At 42.0% G+C, this 17,902-nt stretch overlaps 1 protein-coding gene across 1 annotated transcript in view; it reads right to left on the bottom strand.

Moving 5' to 3' along the window:
* LOC117502203 (CUB and sushi domain-containing protein 3-like) overlaps positions 1 to 15,737 on the bottom strand; it is a 1,088,443-nt gene extending 1,072,706 nt beyond the window's left edge. The window contains 2 exon segments of the mRNA XM_034161241.1: positions 15,297 to 15,435; positions 15,508 to 15,737. Of these exon segments, the coding sequence (XP_034017132.1) occupies positions 15,297 to 15,435; positions 15,508 to 15,552 (184 nt within the window). The 5' untranslated portion in view covers positions 15,553 to 15,737.
* Positions 15,738 to 17,902: the final 2,165 nt, after the last annotated feature.

Raw genomic sequence — 17,902 nt, 5'->3', positions numbered from 1 at the left:
TGACATCACTGGCAACCAGTGTGTGCAAAATTGAGTACTGAGTAATCAGCATGGAAGCTCCCGTCCTCTCCTAATAAATCAACCAACACACTGTAATTAATGTAAATCGTCATTATGAGGTGTGGTGTTTCTGATTGTTGGTTTCTTGGGCTTTGGATGCGTGAACACGGATCTGGTAACATCATATTGCACCCAGCTTCACCTATTCAATATGGCGTGTGCAGTCTTACCATGCTGACAGCAGACTCACAATATGTGCCATAGATGTTGGACTACGAATGGGGCGGAATGATACATGGTATATCCAGCCCAATCTCACAGTATTAGATCATGATACCATCAGTAGATTTTCGTGATGGGGCAGTCTAACTCTAAAGCCTAACCCCAACCCTGGGGCCTTGGTGGCCAAGTCATTAGAGCACTTGGTTTCAGTGTGGAAAGGTCCTGGTTCAAGCCCCACCCCTGCCACATTTCTCCAAGTAATGTGAAGTTGCATCAGGAAGGGCATCCGGTGTAAAAGTTGATCCACCTTGGATCCGCTGTGGCAACCCCAAGTGAAAACAAGGGGGCAGTCAAAGGGTCTCACAACAAGAAGGTTGTGGGATCGATTCCCAGCCTTTCTGTGTGGAGTTTGCATGTTCTCCCTGTGTCTGTGTGGTTTTCCCACGATCAAAAACATGCTTATTCAGGGTCTGCTCCTTCTCTGCCCCTGACCAAGGCAGTGTCTACATCTGGAGTTGGTCCCCAGGCACTGGACTGTGGCTGCCCACTGCTCCTAGTGGTTAGATTGTGTCTAACTGTAATTAGGATGGGTTAAATGCAGAGGACAATTAGTTGTGTACACACACACACACACACACACACATTATATATATATCTATAATATAATAATATATATATATATATATATATATATATAATATTTATATATACGAGGGCTGTCAATAAAGTAAGGGTCCTTTTTATTTTTTTCAAAAACTATATGGATTTCATTCATATGTTTTTACGTCAGACATGCTTGAACCCTCGTGCGCATGCGTGAGTTTTTCCACGCCTGTCGGTGACGTCATTCGCCTGTGAGCACTCCTTGTGGGAGGAGTCGTCCAGCCCCTCGTCGGAATTCCTTTGTCTGAGAAGTTGCTGAGAGACTGGCGCGTTGTTTGATCAAAATTTTTTCTAAACCTGTGAGACACATTGGAGTGGACACGGTTCGAAAAATTAAGCTGGTTTTCAGTGAAAATTTTAACGGCTGATGAGAGATTTTGAGGTGATTCTGTCACTTTAAGGACTTCCCACGGTGCGAGACGTCGCTCAGCGCTCTCAGCCGCCGTCGTCAGCCTGTTCAAGCTGAAAACCTTCACATTTCAGGCTCTATTGATCCAGGACGTCGTGAGAGAACAGAGAAGTTTCAGAAGAAGTCGGTTTCAGCATTTTATCCGGATATTCCACTGTTAAAGGAGATTTTTTTAATGAAAGACGTGCGGACGGATCCGCGCGTCGGGACGCAGCCGACGCGGTGCGGCGGCACAGGAAAAACACCTCCGTGTTGATAACCATTTGTAAAATCCAGGCGGCTTTTGATGGCTTTCGGTGGAGTGAGTATATGACAAATTGTTTAACAGGCAGGACATGTTCCAACTTGTCCTTAAGGCTTTCAACAGAGGTTTTTCCTGTGGCGGAGCGTCGCGGCGGCTGCGTCCCGACGCGCGGACCCGTCCGCACGCATGTGTGTGTGTGTGTGTGTGCAATTGTGCAATGACAATAAAGTTTCTATTCTAGTCTGTTCTGGCAGTGTAATTCAGTATTGTGATACGTATGAAATCGCGGTAGGTGTACCATTATAAGTATTGTATTGTCGAGCTAGTGTGTCATTCCATCCATAACTACCAACCTACTACAGTGTCACTCCCGGTATGATCAAAACCATATATATATATATATATATATATATATATATATATGTGTGTGTGTGGTCTGGTCATGGATCCAGGCATTTTCTGAAATGGAAAGACAATCCAACATATTCAATGAGACTCTGCATTAGGATTGTTTTTGATGATAAACTGTTGTTTACCTCATTTACACACGTCAGCATGTGTGCACAAATGACTTTCATTTCATAGAGATTTTGTTTATAAGGGAGGGATGTTTTTGTCACCGGTGACATGGAATAAAATTAATTTCACAGTATTAAATTCTTCAAACAGGCCTGAAAGCAATCTCAGTGCTATTGCACATCCAAGTGAGCTATTGATGCACCGTCTGGTTTTTAAGGGGTGAAGCGGACATGGCCATCAGCCGCCAGCACTCATGACTTTCTGATAGTGGTGACTGGGATGCAGCCGAGTGCACCCAATACCATCATAAGTGTTTTGTGTGTGTAGATATTTTGAATGAGAGTGACTGAATCTAAACATCCACGTCTCGTTTGTTTCAGCTGCTCACACTGCCAACACGAGAGGAGGAACCCTCTGAAATTGTTATTTATCTACTCCTCATTTCGCTACCTGTTCCTCCTTTCCTCTCATGGTATCATGGCAGGATACTAAAACTGTGTAGCAAAAGTCGACGCACGTGGGCAGGGTACTTTAGGGTTGTAAATCCACCACCATAAAACAAGGCCGTCTGCTGCCACACCTCATGAATAAAAAATGTTTGTGAGCGTGAGCGGGTGTCAGTGTCAAGAAAGGGGCCCAATTTCTGACTTTCAGTTTAATGAAAGAACAATTAGGTCACATTTAAAAATAATCAAGACAAGGGGTGGGGGGGGGGGTGATGAGCGTAGGCTGTACGAGTGTGTCCTTCCAAAAAGGGGACAATGAGAAGTGTTAATTGTGTTATCCTGCAATGGAATATGACCTTTTTTTGATCGCCAGCTTTTGTATTTTTGTTTGCACAAGCAAGAATACTTAACAACCCTTCAGACGATCTCTTTGGAAAATGTCATGAGCTAACCTATCAAGATCAGGAACCTATTATGCGTTGATATCTATCACAATTTGTATGCAAATTATGCTTTATTTTTAAGTTAAGTTTGTATTTATTTTCACTCAGTATCACAAAGTACAATGCTACTGTTTAAGATCACAGTCACATGTATTCAGTGACTGTGATGACCTGTTCTGAAACAACCAAGTCAAGAGGTTAAGGACCTAAAATGTGAAGGGGCAGCAGTATATGGAGCTAAATGAAGGCCAAAAGTTTTGTAATCTGAAAATAAAAAAAGATTGAAAAAATAAATTTTGAAACTGAAAATTCAATGTTTGTTCTTGAATTTTATAATCATTTAAAAAGTATTATCAAAATAAAAATAAGTGTAAGATATATATTTCAGTTTAAATAATTTTTGATTCAGCTCTGTAATTATTTTGATCAAATAATTTATTTTCATTCATATTTTTTTTCACCTTCAGATCTTTTTTTCACTTTCAGATCTTATTTTTTCAGTTTCAAAAGAGAGAGGAGGAAGCCAAAGGTTGTAGAAATTAATCATGGATGGGGCAGTATACAGGAAAAAAGGAAACATTTTGGGGTAGGGAAGGTAGGGAATGGATGTGAGAAGAAAATTTTTTAAAGGAGTAAACTAAAAACTGCAAATAAAAAAAAAATCACAAATAGAGATAAAACTGTAGGTATACAGGCAATAACACATGCTTCCACACTGTTCAGCAGGGGAGTTCTTAGAACAACTTATATATTAATGCCCCAGTACAAAGGATGTCGAGTCAGTGTAAAGAAGTACGGCGAGAAAGGGAGCAAAAAGAGCAGGAGAAATTAAAGTGGAATCACGTAAAGCACAGACTCCAGTGAAGATCGAAGTGCGCTCTAATGTAAAATATCAAAGCCTTCACATTCTCTGAAAAATAAGAAGTGACACAGACTCATACTTGCTTTTCAGGGGCAACAGTTTAAAATAATAACATCCACATGAACTATAGAACAGGTAGCTCAGTGGGATAAGAAGTTGGAATACACCTGTATAGACCTGTGTTTGATTCCCTGTCATGCTACCTGTCCTTGAACAAGATACTTCATCTCGCACATAAAGGAGTAGGAGATACATCAACTTCTGAAAGACCAGACGGGGCCACACCATTATACATTAGTTTAAGAAAAAAAACTTTGAAGTGGAGGCTGACATAAAGAAATGTCTTCATTTATGGTTTCAACTCAAGAACCTGCCTTTGACACCACTTGCACAATTCTTGCACAATAACAAATTACCCTATGTACACCCACCGACTTTTTGCTATACAATGCAAATTAATGCAGAAACACAACTAAATACGGCCACTGTAAATAAATGGGCACTTGTGGTGAGGACAGGAGAGTCAGGGATAGAAAAAAGTAAGAAGAAAAGATGTTATAAATTCACTGTGTAGAGGTTGCAAAACAATGAGAGGATTAGGTGAGCAAATGTCAAGAGGGATAGCGAGGACTTAATTGAGGATGCAAGAAAACAAAATGGACTAATAAGATCTGCATATGCATATAAAGAGGCAGACTTAAGAATGGGAAGTGAGAGGAAGATAAAGAAGGTGAAAGAAGATAAAGCTGTTATTTTCAAATTCAGGTGCAAGCTTTGCCTGTTTTTACAACTGCACAACAGCACTGTAATCTCTAGTCTAGTCTTAGCCCTCATCCCTCTAAAGTGAAAAGTGTTTATATGATCAAGAGGCTCACTCTGTGAGTGACAAGCACACATGCCTCAATGAGAACGAGCCGCGGGATTGAACATGTGTTAGCATGTAGAGTGCGTATTTGTACCCAGGGCACAAAAAGTCATTAAGTGTTGGACTATGTGTAGACGGAAGAATCTCATGTCCTTACTCAACACTTAACCAGTAAATAGTACAGCTAAATGATTAGCAGCATTACGTTAATTGGCAACATCACTCAGTGACTTATAACAGCATCAGAGCACAAGACAGTAACAATCAATCTTTGATACCCAGTGATGGGCTTGAATCATGGTTGGAAGAACATTTTATTGGATCACAGCCTATCCAATTTAAAATAACTTATAGGTGAGCATAAATGTATACCTCAACTGCCAAACTGATAACTCATCTTATATAAAAAATTAAGTGGCCTCTGTGTACATGTATGCATGCATGCTTGTGTATGGCTTCGATCACGGAGAAACCAGGGAGAGCTGACATTTGCCGTTTGGGGTGCTTATATATTTTGGGTCAAGGATGAATGCCGGGAAAACAGAAAGTTGGTAGGACTAATATTTTTGGAGAAATTGGGGACATTAGGTAACAACAGTGAACAACAGGTGTTGATAATTAAATTCTGGACTCACACACCATTCCAGCAGGGGGCAGTAAATCATCTATATTAAAAGCCAAGTGGCCTCTGTATATGTGTGTCTGTGCATGTGTATAACTTTGATCACGGACAAACTAGGGAGAGCTGACATTTACCATTTGGTATGCTTATGTATTTTGGGTCAAGGATGAACACCACCAAAAGGAACATTGATAGAGCTAATATTTTTGGAGAAATTACAGATATTATGTAACAACAGTGAATACAGTGGTCCCTCGTTTTCGCGGGAGTTACGTTCTAAAAATAACCCGCAATAGGCGAAATCCGCAAGATGGTCAGCGTTATTTTTTACAATTATTAGAGATGTTTTAAGGCTGTAAAACCCCTCACTACATACATACACTTTTCTCAAACAGGCATTAACATTTTCACTTTCTCTCCTGTGTAAACACTCTCAAAGTTCAAACCTTAGTAGAAAAATAAGTCCAGTATTATAGAATGAAACCAAAGATGAAAACCTGTTTTCAGGCCCAAACATTTGTTTGAGAAATAAAAATAGAACATTTTCCTATAAATAATTATGATGGCTTTTAGAACTAACAAATTTAATTTTAATGATCAACCTACGAGGTTGGACACATAAGAAACTAGAAGCACTCAGAGAGTGCAAACCTCCGCCAAGGCCATGAGGTCACTGACGCCATAACATCTACACGCCGTGGAATCATTGAACTTAAAAAAGTCTAACAACGATGTTTGCTCAGTAGTAAAAAAAAGTTTCATCTGCTGTGACTGGATAGCATGTATCCTTAGCGCTTGGCATCACAGTTTATTGCAACTTGCACCTTTCCCAGAAGCTACAGTCATCTTAGCACTGATATTGATATTGCATGTGCTTATAGACAAAAACAAATAAGAGACAAAATTCAATTTATTATTCAACTAAACTGCAAATCTATGAATTTTTTAACATTTATGAAACACTTCTCTAAACAAGGCCATAGGGTCACTGACCCTAAAGAGATTCCCTCCTTGGCACAGTGATCTATTTCTTTTTGTCTCTTTCTCTAAAATTGTATATAATAATCATTAGATTATTAATATATAAACAAAAATAAATGTAAGAAATATTACAATTTGAAAACAAATGCACCCGAACGTGATGACAGCTGCAACTGCTTAATGCTAACTTTTAACATTGAAAATGCCATAGACATGCTAATGCATTAGCATCGCCACTAAAATTTAATCACTTGTTCTTTTTGTCATTTTCAACCACTCCACAAAATTTCATCAAAATCCGTTCAAAACTTTTTGAGTTATCCTGCTGACAGACAGACAAACAAACAAACGCGACCGAAAACATAACCTCCTTGGCGGAGGTAATTATTAACAGTGACTGACCAGTATTTCACAGTTCCTCTGACCACACCTCTTCACCCTGGTGCCGCTCCGCTATGGCGTCTTTTTCCACTAAGTGACATCTCGGTGTAGGTGTCTTTTTCCAAGTGAAGAACACAGTTATGGGTAGTTGTTGCCACTCTTTTTTCTTCTGGCCGAGAAGATTATAAACAGGCACAGGCAGAACACAATGCGCGTGCTCTTTCTTCGCTCACTGCCTCCGGTGTTACCGTTGCGGGACGGATGCGGGACCCGCAAAGAATCCAAGTCATTAAAAAGATACAAACCTCTCTCAGTGGCCACGGAGCTCTGCAGCTGCGGTTACTGAGACCATGCAGCGCTGCAGAATTCTTGCGGGCTGCTGGAGTGCTCTGCATCAAAACAGCCGTCTCTGGACCTGTTGCCAGATTTTGGCCACAAGTCCGCACAGCAGACAGTGGGGCGGTGTGAGAGGACCGCTGCAGCGCTTACCGAGCCCGCAGACTCGGTAAGCGCATCGGAGGCAGTGAGAGCAAACACGGTGATGCTGACTGGTGCCGCGACCGGCCCACCTGATAAGGACACAGAACATAATGCGCTGTTAAAAAAAAGCATGCAAAATTGCATTAAAAAAAATCCGCAAAACTGCGAGGCTGCGAAAGGTGAACCGCGTTATAGCGAGGGACCACTGTAATGGACGTTGATAAGTGCATTCTGGACTCACACGCCATTCCAAATCATTATAGTTGCTTTGCATAATTTATTACCACCCTTGAAAAATGTCAGCTACCTATTTTACAAACACTACCCAATCTCAAGCCCGTTGATCCCCATGGGGAACGCGCTAGGTATAGTATAATAATGTAACTTGAGCCAATAAAACTAGCAACAGTCATGACAAAGCTAAGAAAGAAATAAACAGAAATGAGAATTTATTTTAGCCTAATGAATCATTTTGATTGCATATGTAGGATGATATATGATTTTCATTGCCTCTCTAACCCTATTGGTTGTGGAGATATACTGCCAAATTAATTTTTAACACTATATTTTTAATCAGGGTACTGATTAAAAACTTAATTGACTGATGATGGACGCTGCTTTAAAAATGTATGTCATGATGTTAATCAGCAAATTAAAAATGGGCGACTATGTGCATAAAAGAACAATGATCTCTGCATTTTCATTCAGTCTTATCATCTTAGTTAGGTGATGTCAATGATGATTTAATCAATCAATCAATCAATTTTATTTATATAGCGCCAAATCACAACAAACAGTTGCCCCAAGGCGCTTTATATTGTAAGGCAAGACCATACAATAATTACGTAAAAACCCCAATGGTCAAAACGACCCCCTGTGAGCAAGCACTTGGCGACAGTGGGAAGGAAAAACTCCCTTTTAACAGGAAGAACCTCCAGCAGAACCAGGCTCAGGGAGGGGCAGTCTTCTGCTGGGACTGGTTGGGGCTGAGGGAGAGAACCAGGAAAAAGACATGCTGTGGAGGGGAGCAGAGATCAATCACTAATGATTTAAGGATATGATTCCTTCTTTATGTTCTCTAATGCCATATACCAACACAGTGCAGAGTAGCTACCTAAACTCTGTAAGGGAGATAGAGTATCTCGTCAATAGTTTTACATCCTCATTGAAGACAACTTTGGATGCTGTAGCTCCTCTGAAAAAGAGAGCTTTAAATCAGAAGTGTCTGACTCCGTGGTATAACTCACAAACTCGTAGCTTAAAGCAGATAACCCGTAAGTTGGAGAGGAAATGGCGTCTCACTAATTTAGAAGATCTTCACTTAGCCTGGAAAAAGAGTCTGTTGCTCTATAAAAAAGCCCTCCGTAAAGCTAGGACATCTTTCTACTCATCACTAATTGAAGAAAATAAGAACAACCCCAGGTTTCTTTTCAGCACTGTAGCCAGGCTGACAAAGAGTCAGAGCTCTATTGAGCTGAGTATTCCATTAACTTTAACTAGTAATGACTTCATGACATTCTTTGCTAACAAAATTTTAACTATTAGAGAAAAAATACTCATAACCATCCCAAAGACGTATCGTTATCTTTGGCTGCTTTCAGTGATGCCGGTATTTGGTTAGACTCTTTCTCTCCGATTGTTCTGTCTGAGTTATTCTCATTAGTTACTTCATCCAAACCATCAACATGTTTATTAGACCCCATTCCTACCAGGCTGCTCAAGGAAGCCCTACCATTATTTAATGCTTCGATCTTAAATATGATCAATCTATCTTTGTTAGTTGGCTATGTACCACAGGCTTTTAAGGTGGCAGTAATTAAACCATTACTTAAAAGCCATCACTTGACCCAGCTATCTTAGCTAATTATAGGCCAATCTCCAACCTTCCTTTTCTCTCAAAAATTCTTGAAAGGGTAGTTGTAAAACAGCTAAGATCATCTGCAGAGGAATGGTCTATTTGAAGAGTTTCAGTCAGGTTTTAGAATTCATCATAGTACAGAAACAGCATTAGTGAAGGTTACAAATGATCTTCTTATGGCCTCGGACAGTGGACTCATCTCTGTGCTTGTTCTGTTAGACCTCAGTGCTGCTTTTGATACTGTTGACCATAAAATTTTATTACAGAGATTAGAGCATGCCATAGGTATTAAAGGCACTGCGCTGCGGTGGTTTGAATCATATTGTCTAATAGATTACAATGTGTTCATGTAAATGGGGAAATCTTCTTCACAGACTAAAGTTAATTATGGAGTTCCACAAGGTTCTGTGCTAGGACCAATTTTATTACTTTATACAGGCTTCCCTTAGCAGTATTATTAGACGGTATTGCCTAAATTTTCATTGTACGCAGATGATACCCAGCTTTATCTATCCATGAAGCCAGACGGACACACACCAATTAGCTAAACTGCAGGATTGTCTTACAGACATAAAGACATGGATGACCTCTAATTCCTGCTTTAAACTCAGATAAAACTGAAGTTATTGTACTTGGCCCCACAAATCTTAGAAACATGGTGTCTAACCAGATCCTTACTCTGGATGGCATTACCCCTGACCTCTAGTAATACTGTGAGAAATCTTGGAGTCATTTTGATCAGGATATGTCATTCAAAGCGCATATTAAACAAATATGTAGGACTGCTTTTTTGCATTTACGCAATATCTCTAAAATCAGAAAGGTCTTGTCTCAGAGTGATGCTGAAAAACTAATTCATGCATTTATTTCCTCTAGGCTGGACTATTGTAATTCATTATTATCAGGTTGTCCTAAAAGTTCCCTAAAAAGCCTTCAGTTAATTCAAAATGCTGCAGCTAGAGTACTGACGGGGACTAGAAGGAGAGAGCATATCTCACCCATATTGGCCTCTCTTCATTGGCTTCCTGTTAATTCTAGAATAGAATTTAAAATTCTTCTTCTTACTTATAAGGTTTTGAATAATCAGGTCCCATCTTATCTTAGGGACCTCGTAGTATTATATCACCCCAATAGAGCGCTTCGCTCTCAGACTGCAGGCTTACTTGTAGTTCCTAGGGTTTGTAAGAGTAGAATGGGAGGCAGAGCCTTCAGCTTTCAGGCTCCTCTCCTGTGGAACCAGCTCCCAATTCAGATCAGGGAGACAGACACCCTCTCTACTTTTAAGATTAGGCTTAAAACTTTCCTTTTTGCTAAAGCTTATAGTTAGGGCTGGATCAGGTGACCCTGAACCATCCCTTAGTTATGCTGCTATAGACGTAGACTGCTGGGGGGTTCCCATGATGCACTGTTTCTTTCTCTTTTTGCTCTTATGCACCACTCTGCATTTATCATTAGTGATCGATCTCTGCTCCCCTCCACAGCATGTCTTTTTCTTGGTTCTCTCCCTCAGCCCCAACCAGTCCCAGCAGAAGACTGCCCCTCCCTGAGCCTGGTTCTGCTGGAGGTTTCTTCCTGTTAAAAGGGAGGTTTTCCTTCCCACTGTAGCCAAGTGCTTGCTCACAGGGGGTCGTTTTGACCGTTGGGGTTTTACATAATTATTGTATGGCCTTGCCTTACAATATAAAGCGCCTTGGGGCAACTGTTTGTTGTGATTTGGCGCTATATAAAAAAATTGATTGATTGATTGATTGATTGATTGATTAAATGCAGAGTGGTGCATACAGAGCAAAAAGAGAAAGAAACACTCAGTGCATCATGGGAACCCCCCAGCAGTCTAAGTCTATAGCAGCATAACTAAGGGATGGTTCAGGGTCACCTGATCCAGCCCTAACTATAAGCTTTAGCAAAAAGGAAAGTTTTAAGCCTAATCTTAAAAGTAGAGAGGGTGTCTGTCTCCCTGATCCGAATTGGGAGCTGGTTCCACAGGAGAGGAGCCTGAAAGCTGAAGGCTCTGCCTCCCATTCTACTCTTACAAACCCTAGGAACTACAAGTAAGCCTGCAGTCTGAGAGCGACGCGCTCTATTGGGGTGATATGGTACTATGAGGTCCCTAAGATAAGATGGGACCTGATTATTCAAAACCTTATAAGTAAGAAGAAGAATTTTAAATTCTATTCTAGAATTAACAGGAAGCCAATGAAGAGAGGCCAATATGGGTGAGATATGCTCTCTCCTTCTAGTCCCTGTCAGTACTCTAGCTGCAGCATTTTGAATTAACTGAAGGCTTTTCAGGGAACTTTTAGGACAACCTGATAATAATGAATTACAATAGTCCAGCCTAGAGGAAATAAATGCATTAATTAGTTTTTTCAGCATCACTCTGAGACAAGACCTTTCTAATTTTAGAGATATTGCGTAAATGCAAAAAAGCAGTCCTACATATTTGTTTAATATGCGCTTTGAATGACATATCCTGATCAAAAATGACTCCAAGATTTCTCACAGTATTACTAGAGGTCAGGGTAATGCCATCCAGAGTAAGGATCTGGTTAGACACCATGTTTCTAAGATTTGTGGGGCCAAGTACAATAACTTCAGTTTTAATCTGAGTTTAAAAGCAGGAAATTAGAGGTCATCCATGTCTTTATGTCTGTAAGACAATCCTGTAGTCTAGCTAATTGGTGTGTGTCCTCTGGCTTCATGGATAGATAAAGCTGGGTATCATCTGCGTAACAATGAAAATTTAAGCAATGCCGTCTAATAATACTGCCTAAGGGAAGCATGTATAAAGTTAATAAAATTGGTCCTAGCACAGAACCTTGTGGAACTCCATAATTAACCTTAGTCTGTGAAGAAGATTCCCCATTTACATGAACAAATTGTAATCTATTAGATAAATATGATTCAAACCACCGCAGCGCAGTGCCTTTAATACCTATGGCATGCTCTAATCTCTGTAATAAAATTTTATGGTCAACAGTATCAAAAGCAGCACTGAGGTCTAACAGAACAAGCACAGAGATGAGCCCACTGTCTGAGGCCATAAGAAGATCTCTTAGAGGCTATATTCCCAATAGGGATCAATAAAATATAGCTATATTGTTACACCTACATGGAGAAATAATAGCTGAACAACAGGGAGGCATCAGTGAAATCGGGTGCTGACATAATCAGCAAGAACAAAAACCTGCAAACTATAGGGTGTATCAAACGCTTAAACCTACTAAAAATGCAGTGGTCACAACTGAAACATTCTCAAAAAACAACCGATTAAACTGAACAAAATGGGTGTGTCCCGATACTGATCTCTTGAGGCACTTTTCTGACTGATTACATTGATTTAATGTAACATGAGTCTTACCCCGATCCATCTGAGGTCTGTTTTTCTTAAACGATGGACATTTATGAGTTCAAAACCATGGCCTCAATGTGTCATCAAAATTTCTGCTTGAAAGCGTGCCAACTGCTATCAACACTCAACTTTCACAAGTTGATTCTTCTTCATTTTTAAATGTTGTACTCAGTATAAAATGCTTAGGCTTCATCTACTACCTTTTCTTCTTCTTCTGTAGAATTTACTGGCTGTTGGCAACCTGTCAGTACATTCCTGCCACTAACTGGACAGGTGTGTGTACTGCTACTTTCTCTTCTATCTCCTTTCTTTATGTGAATACACCTCCCATGCTACACTAAGTACACAGATTAAGTATCTTGTCACGTGACACAGACAGTAAGCGTGTATGGGAATTGAACTCAGATTGAAATATTGGTAGCCCAACTCCTTATCCACTGACCTACCTGCTCCATACTGTTAGACCTAGACAGTGAAAATAAGAGTGTTTGGTTCTGTGGTTAGACATCAGCACTGACTAAATTTGCCTGTATTATGCATACGTCTGAAAGACGTTGAAAAATGTGTGTAGGTTTTTCCTCCGCAAGCATGTGCACACACAATTGAGTATGTCTGGTGAGTAAATTAAGCCTCTGGAGCCAACAGACAAATCTGACAGACGAAGTGAGCAAAGAAGCCGAGAGAGAAGGAGAGCAGGGAAGGGCTGAGCAAAGGAGGTTGAGGGAGTAGGGACAGAGGAGAGGAAAAGAGGAAAGATGGAGATGACAAGAATGAAAAGAACAGATGAAAAGGGAACACACAGAAGAAGAGATGAGAGCTACAAAGACGAGGAGACAGTGAAACTTTGTTTGAGAAGATATTTTAAAATCAAGTTCAGTAAAGTGCTTTTAGAAACACCATCACACAGCATGATTACCACAATGAGCTGTCAGAGACACAAATATGGTCGAAAGCAAGCGGTTGAGGCTTTCATCAGAAATGTTTGAAGAAAAAAGAAGACAAAGACTTTGTAGAACAGAGCACACTCAATTTAAAAAAATTAAAAAAAGAAGCAGCATCATGACAAAAGATGTGAAGAAGGAAAAAAGTGCTGCATCGTTTGGGCAAATGTCATGTTGAAAAATTCGTATTTTCTTCAGCCAGTCGCAGTTATGCATGAATCTATTACCACCGATTTCATTACTCCGCCACATAGATTGGATTTTAGAATCGAATTGCAGGTCCACACAATGATTGGTCACCTGCCAGCGACCGGTAAATACCAGCCACCAGCCAAATGCTGCTGCAGCTTGGCTGGTGGCTGGTTTTAATTTTCCAGTCTGTTTTAAAGCCTCGGTCCCCAAAATGTCAACATGGATCAAGGGGACATTTAATTACACATTTATTTACCTTTCTGTTCACCCTCTGTTATAAAAGCTTTATTTGCCGGCTTGCTTTAGCCAACTTCTACACACAGTGGACTCCTCAATCTTTGCACTCTTTTCAGCCAGTGTCTGATGCAACCAGCTTATGCAATGAACACTTAAAAAAAAAGAAATCTAAGACTTTCATGTGGATTTCTTCCCTGAAGAGTTTAAAATAAGATCTTCTGTGCCTGAGGAAATCCCACCTTTCCCAAGCTTTTGTTCGACTGACACCCTACAAATCACAATCTCTCATCTGCCCGTCAAACTTAGTCAAAGAAACCCTTCGGAGCTGGCTTAGAAAAAAATGGCCTAAGATTGGGAAAGTCTGAGAAATCCTGCTGCTTGAGATGATCTGGTTTGTCCAGACATTTCTGCAGCCCATCACTCTGATCACAGCAGAAGTCATGTTCTCTAAGATGAGAGGATCACACGTTCATGATGCAGACGTGTTGTACTTGAATGCACTTGCAAAGTCTCAACTTCATTTTTTTTTTTTTTTTTTTTTTTTTTTTTGAGACAAACTCAACCCAGCAGGGCGTGCATGCATCCCTATTTCTAAAACTCGCCCTCCTCTCCCGGAAGCATCCCTCCCCATCTCATCCACTCCATGCTCCCTCATCCTCATTTCTATCACAGGGAGGTGATCAAATCATTGTTCAGCTATAGAGGTGTGGGGTTGTGAGGGGAAAAAATCCCCACCTGACTCAGCAGTGGGTGTGTTTGCACGCAAGGCCACGCACAGCAGAAACAGAAAAGACAGATGATAGACAGAGAGGGATGCGCTCCATTAGTTTGGACGAGAAAGGAGAGAATGGGAAGATGGGGGGGGAGACCAGTATTATGTAACACCTCTTTGAGTTGGCCAATTGGGGTAATGGAAAAAAATAATAATTGAGGATGCGTGATTGTGTGTGTGCGTGTGCGTGTGCGTGTGTGTGTGTGTGTGTGGGGGGGGGGTGTCCTGGCTACTTTAAACAGCTCGCGTTCACACGCACTTTGGTATAAGCAGATCACGTTCGCTGCCACAGCCCAAGAGCTACCGCAAGAATATTTATTGGCTACCAGCTCAATGGCTGTATTGAAGAGGGGGGAAGAGAGAGAGAGAGAGAGAGAGAGAGAGAGAGAGAGAGAGAGAGAGAGAGAGAGAGAGAGAGAGAGAGAGAGAGAGGATGCTGTTGCAGTTTCCATCCCTCCTTCTGTCTCTTTCTTCATCCTCCCTGTAAGCCCATTTCTGTTTGTTCGCAGCACACCGTACATACATACATACATACATACATGCAACTAGGCGTGGGCGCGCGCCACACACACACACACACACACACACACACACACACACACACACACACACACCCTCCCCTCCCCATCCCACCCTCACTTCCCGCCGTGGCACGCGCACTCATTCCAACAAGCTAACCTTCTTTTAGCGACTGCGGCACAACTCCACGTAACAAAAATGACTATTATAAAGTTTGTTTTTTTTAAGCAGTCTGTCTCACACCCTCCGCGTGCCGCATCTCCCCCCCCTCCCCACCTCCCCCCTTACCTTGCGCGCGCGTGGATATGGAGCAGAAAAGCAGGCTCCACAGCAAACAGCGCATCGCCGTCACTCCTCCGTCCGTCATCCCTCTCATCCTCCTCTTCTTCTTCGTCGTCGTCGTCGTCGTTGCCGTCTTCCCGCTCGTTCCGCGCGCGAGACGGCGGCGCGTGCCGCTTTGGATAGGCTTGTCGGCGGCGTCAAAGGCGCATGTTGCGCGAGGCACTGACGAGCGCGAGCGCCCCGAGCTCTCACCGGGCCGCATACCGCTTCCACATCCAGAAAACGCCAGAGAGCGGAGACGGTGCGTTTGGTGTGCCTCCAGCTTCTAACATAGACTAGATAAATCCTTCATGTCCGGAGGAGGTGCGGGGAAAGAATAAAATAAATAAATAAATTTTTAAAAAGAGAGAGAGAAGAGGTGATGAGGAGGGGAGAAAAAAATCGAATGGAGTCAAAATCCACTGTGGGGAAAAAGGCAGAGAGAGGGGCGCACAGGTTGTCTTTAAATCCACTCTGGTTCGTCGTCAGCGTCTGTCCAGCGTCCCTTTCTCCTCCGAAGAGTGATGGAGAGAGGAGAGATTCAAACCCACACTTCCACCGGGCTGCATTCCCTCTCCTGTGCGCACTCGTTCCTTTTCATCCGTGTCGTTTATTCCTCCCCGGTAGCTCAAGGATAGTCTTTTTTTTCTTCTTCTTCTTCTTCTTCTAGAATTAGAACAGACCGTGTCTGTCAGATCTTCTTTCCTTCTCAGAAACGACAGGAATGCAGCAGCTTTGCTTCCCCGACATTTGACAAAGTCATGACTCCATCCTTCATCCTTTCACATCTCTTCCTTTCCTCGGCTTGGTCGATACCTAAAGTGGGGAAAACGGTGCCGCTCGGTCCTCCTCCTGCTGTCAGATCCCAGTGTGGAGATGCACCATCTCCTCTGCTGGCTGGATCGTGTCACGTCGTTTATGTCGGTGGAACGGCTGTGCGTCGTTCCCTTCTCCCCGCCGGTGCACAGATGCTGCCTTCAAGTGCACCTCATAAGTTCCCGCTCACATTCATGTGCTTTAGGTCGGAAATAATCGCGTAAAATGGGCCCCCTGGCAAACCCAGCCTGTTGTTTTTATAGGGGACGAAGCATTATGTTAAAAATTCAAGATTGGGCACCGAGAATAAAATGCACAGACGCCCACTGGCATCAGCATGCCAGAACCCGAAATATGAAGTTGAGAAACAAAAATGAAACACAAAGCGAGTGATCCCTTGAGAACAAAACGCCAATGCCAAAGGTGCGGTGGTAATGGATGAGACCACAGTCACCTTTGCCAATGCAGTCCATGAGCCCAAAGCTGATTTTGACCTATCCAGCCTTACTAAACCATGGGCTATGGCCAACACAAAATGTATGGCTGCTACTCCACTGTGGTAGCTGGAGCCAGGTGGGGCTCAGAGAAGGATCACACCTGGGTCAATGTTCCAAAATAATACCACATTCTTTGATCATAAAGATTCCAAAAAGGTACGATTTGGATGCTATGTGGCTGAATAGCAGCAAAAATGTCAGTTTGCTCCAATTTCATTCAAAGATTATGCAAATTGTGTACAATGGATGTATGAACATTTCAAAGTCCCTGAATATGTTTTGGACTTCATTTGCAACAAATATATACCAGTGTGGCAATCCCCTGGTAGTGAGGAAGATTGTCTCTTGATCGATTCTCAGATGGGATGGTGGACCTGGACTGCACTTATACTGTGCTTTTCCATCTGCATCAGAAGCTCAAAGCGCTTTAGAATTATGCCCCACATTAACCCATTCATACAAACGTACTCACACACTGATGTCAGGGTGCTGTCACACAAGGTGCTCACTACACACCAGGAGCAACTAGGCATTAAGGACCTTGCCCAAGGGCCCTTAGTGATTTTCTGGTCTGGCTGGGTTTTGAACCGAGGATCCTCTGGTCAACCAAACGCTTAACCACTAGACCATCACCTCCCTACAATTGATCAAGAGATGCCTGTGCGTGGGATTCTTTAATATGGGAATGTCATTGCATGCTGTCAAATACAGTCCTTGACAGATCCTCAGCCTGGTCCAATGGCTAGGAAATGATTGAGGTCTGCGGACCTGCTGCAAGCCATCACCTCCTCCGTCTGATCCACCATTGATGACTTCTTGTTTCACCAGTGCCTCGCTCACCATCTCGTGTTCAAGGTTCCTGTTGAGCCTTCATGGTTACCATAGCAACCACAGGGCATTCAAGATGCCCACTGTATTTCACCCCAATTGGCAATCGTCTATTTGATCCATTACCCAGGTGTCATGAGGCAGAAGAAGGGTTGGAGTTTGACACCCTAAGAAAAATGAACACTATGGTTCTGTATGTTTATGCACAACAAATCAATGTGGTTAATGTTTAGAGTCTCTTTTGAAATATAACCTGTCCTTCCGTGGACACTGATGACAACAAAGCAATCTTTGGCAGGTGTCAGGATCTTGCTGGGAAAGAATTACCACATTCCCTTGGGACCATTTGTTGCACTTATGTTTGCAAGTCCTCCACACAGATTGTATGCAAACTCCTGCAAAAACAATCTGAATTTGAAATCTAGCCAGATT

This window comes from Thalassophryne amazonica, chromosome 20, assembly GCF_902500255.1.
Source record: "Thalassophryne amazonica chromosome 20, fThaAma1.1, whole genome shotgun sequence".
Lineage (NCBI taxonomy): Eukaryota > Metazoa > Chordata > Actinopteri > Batrachoidiformes > Batrachoididae > Thalassophryne > Thalassophryne amazonica.
This window is presented reverse-complemented; position numbering and strand designations above follow the sequence as displayed.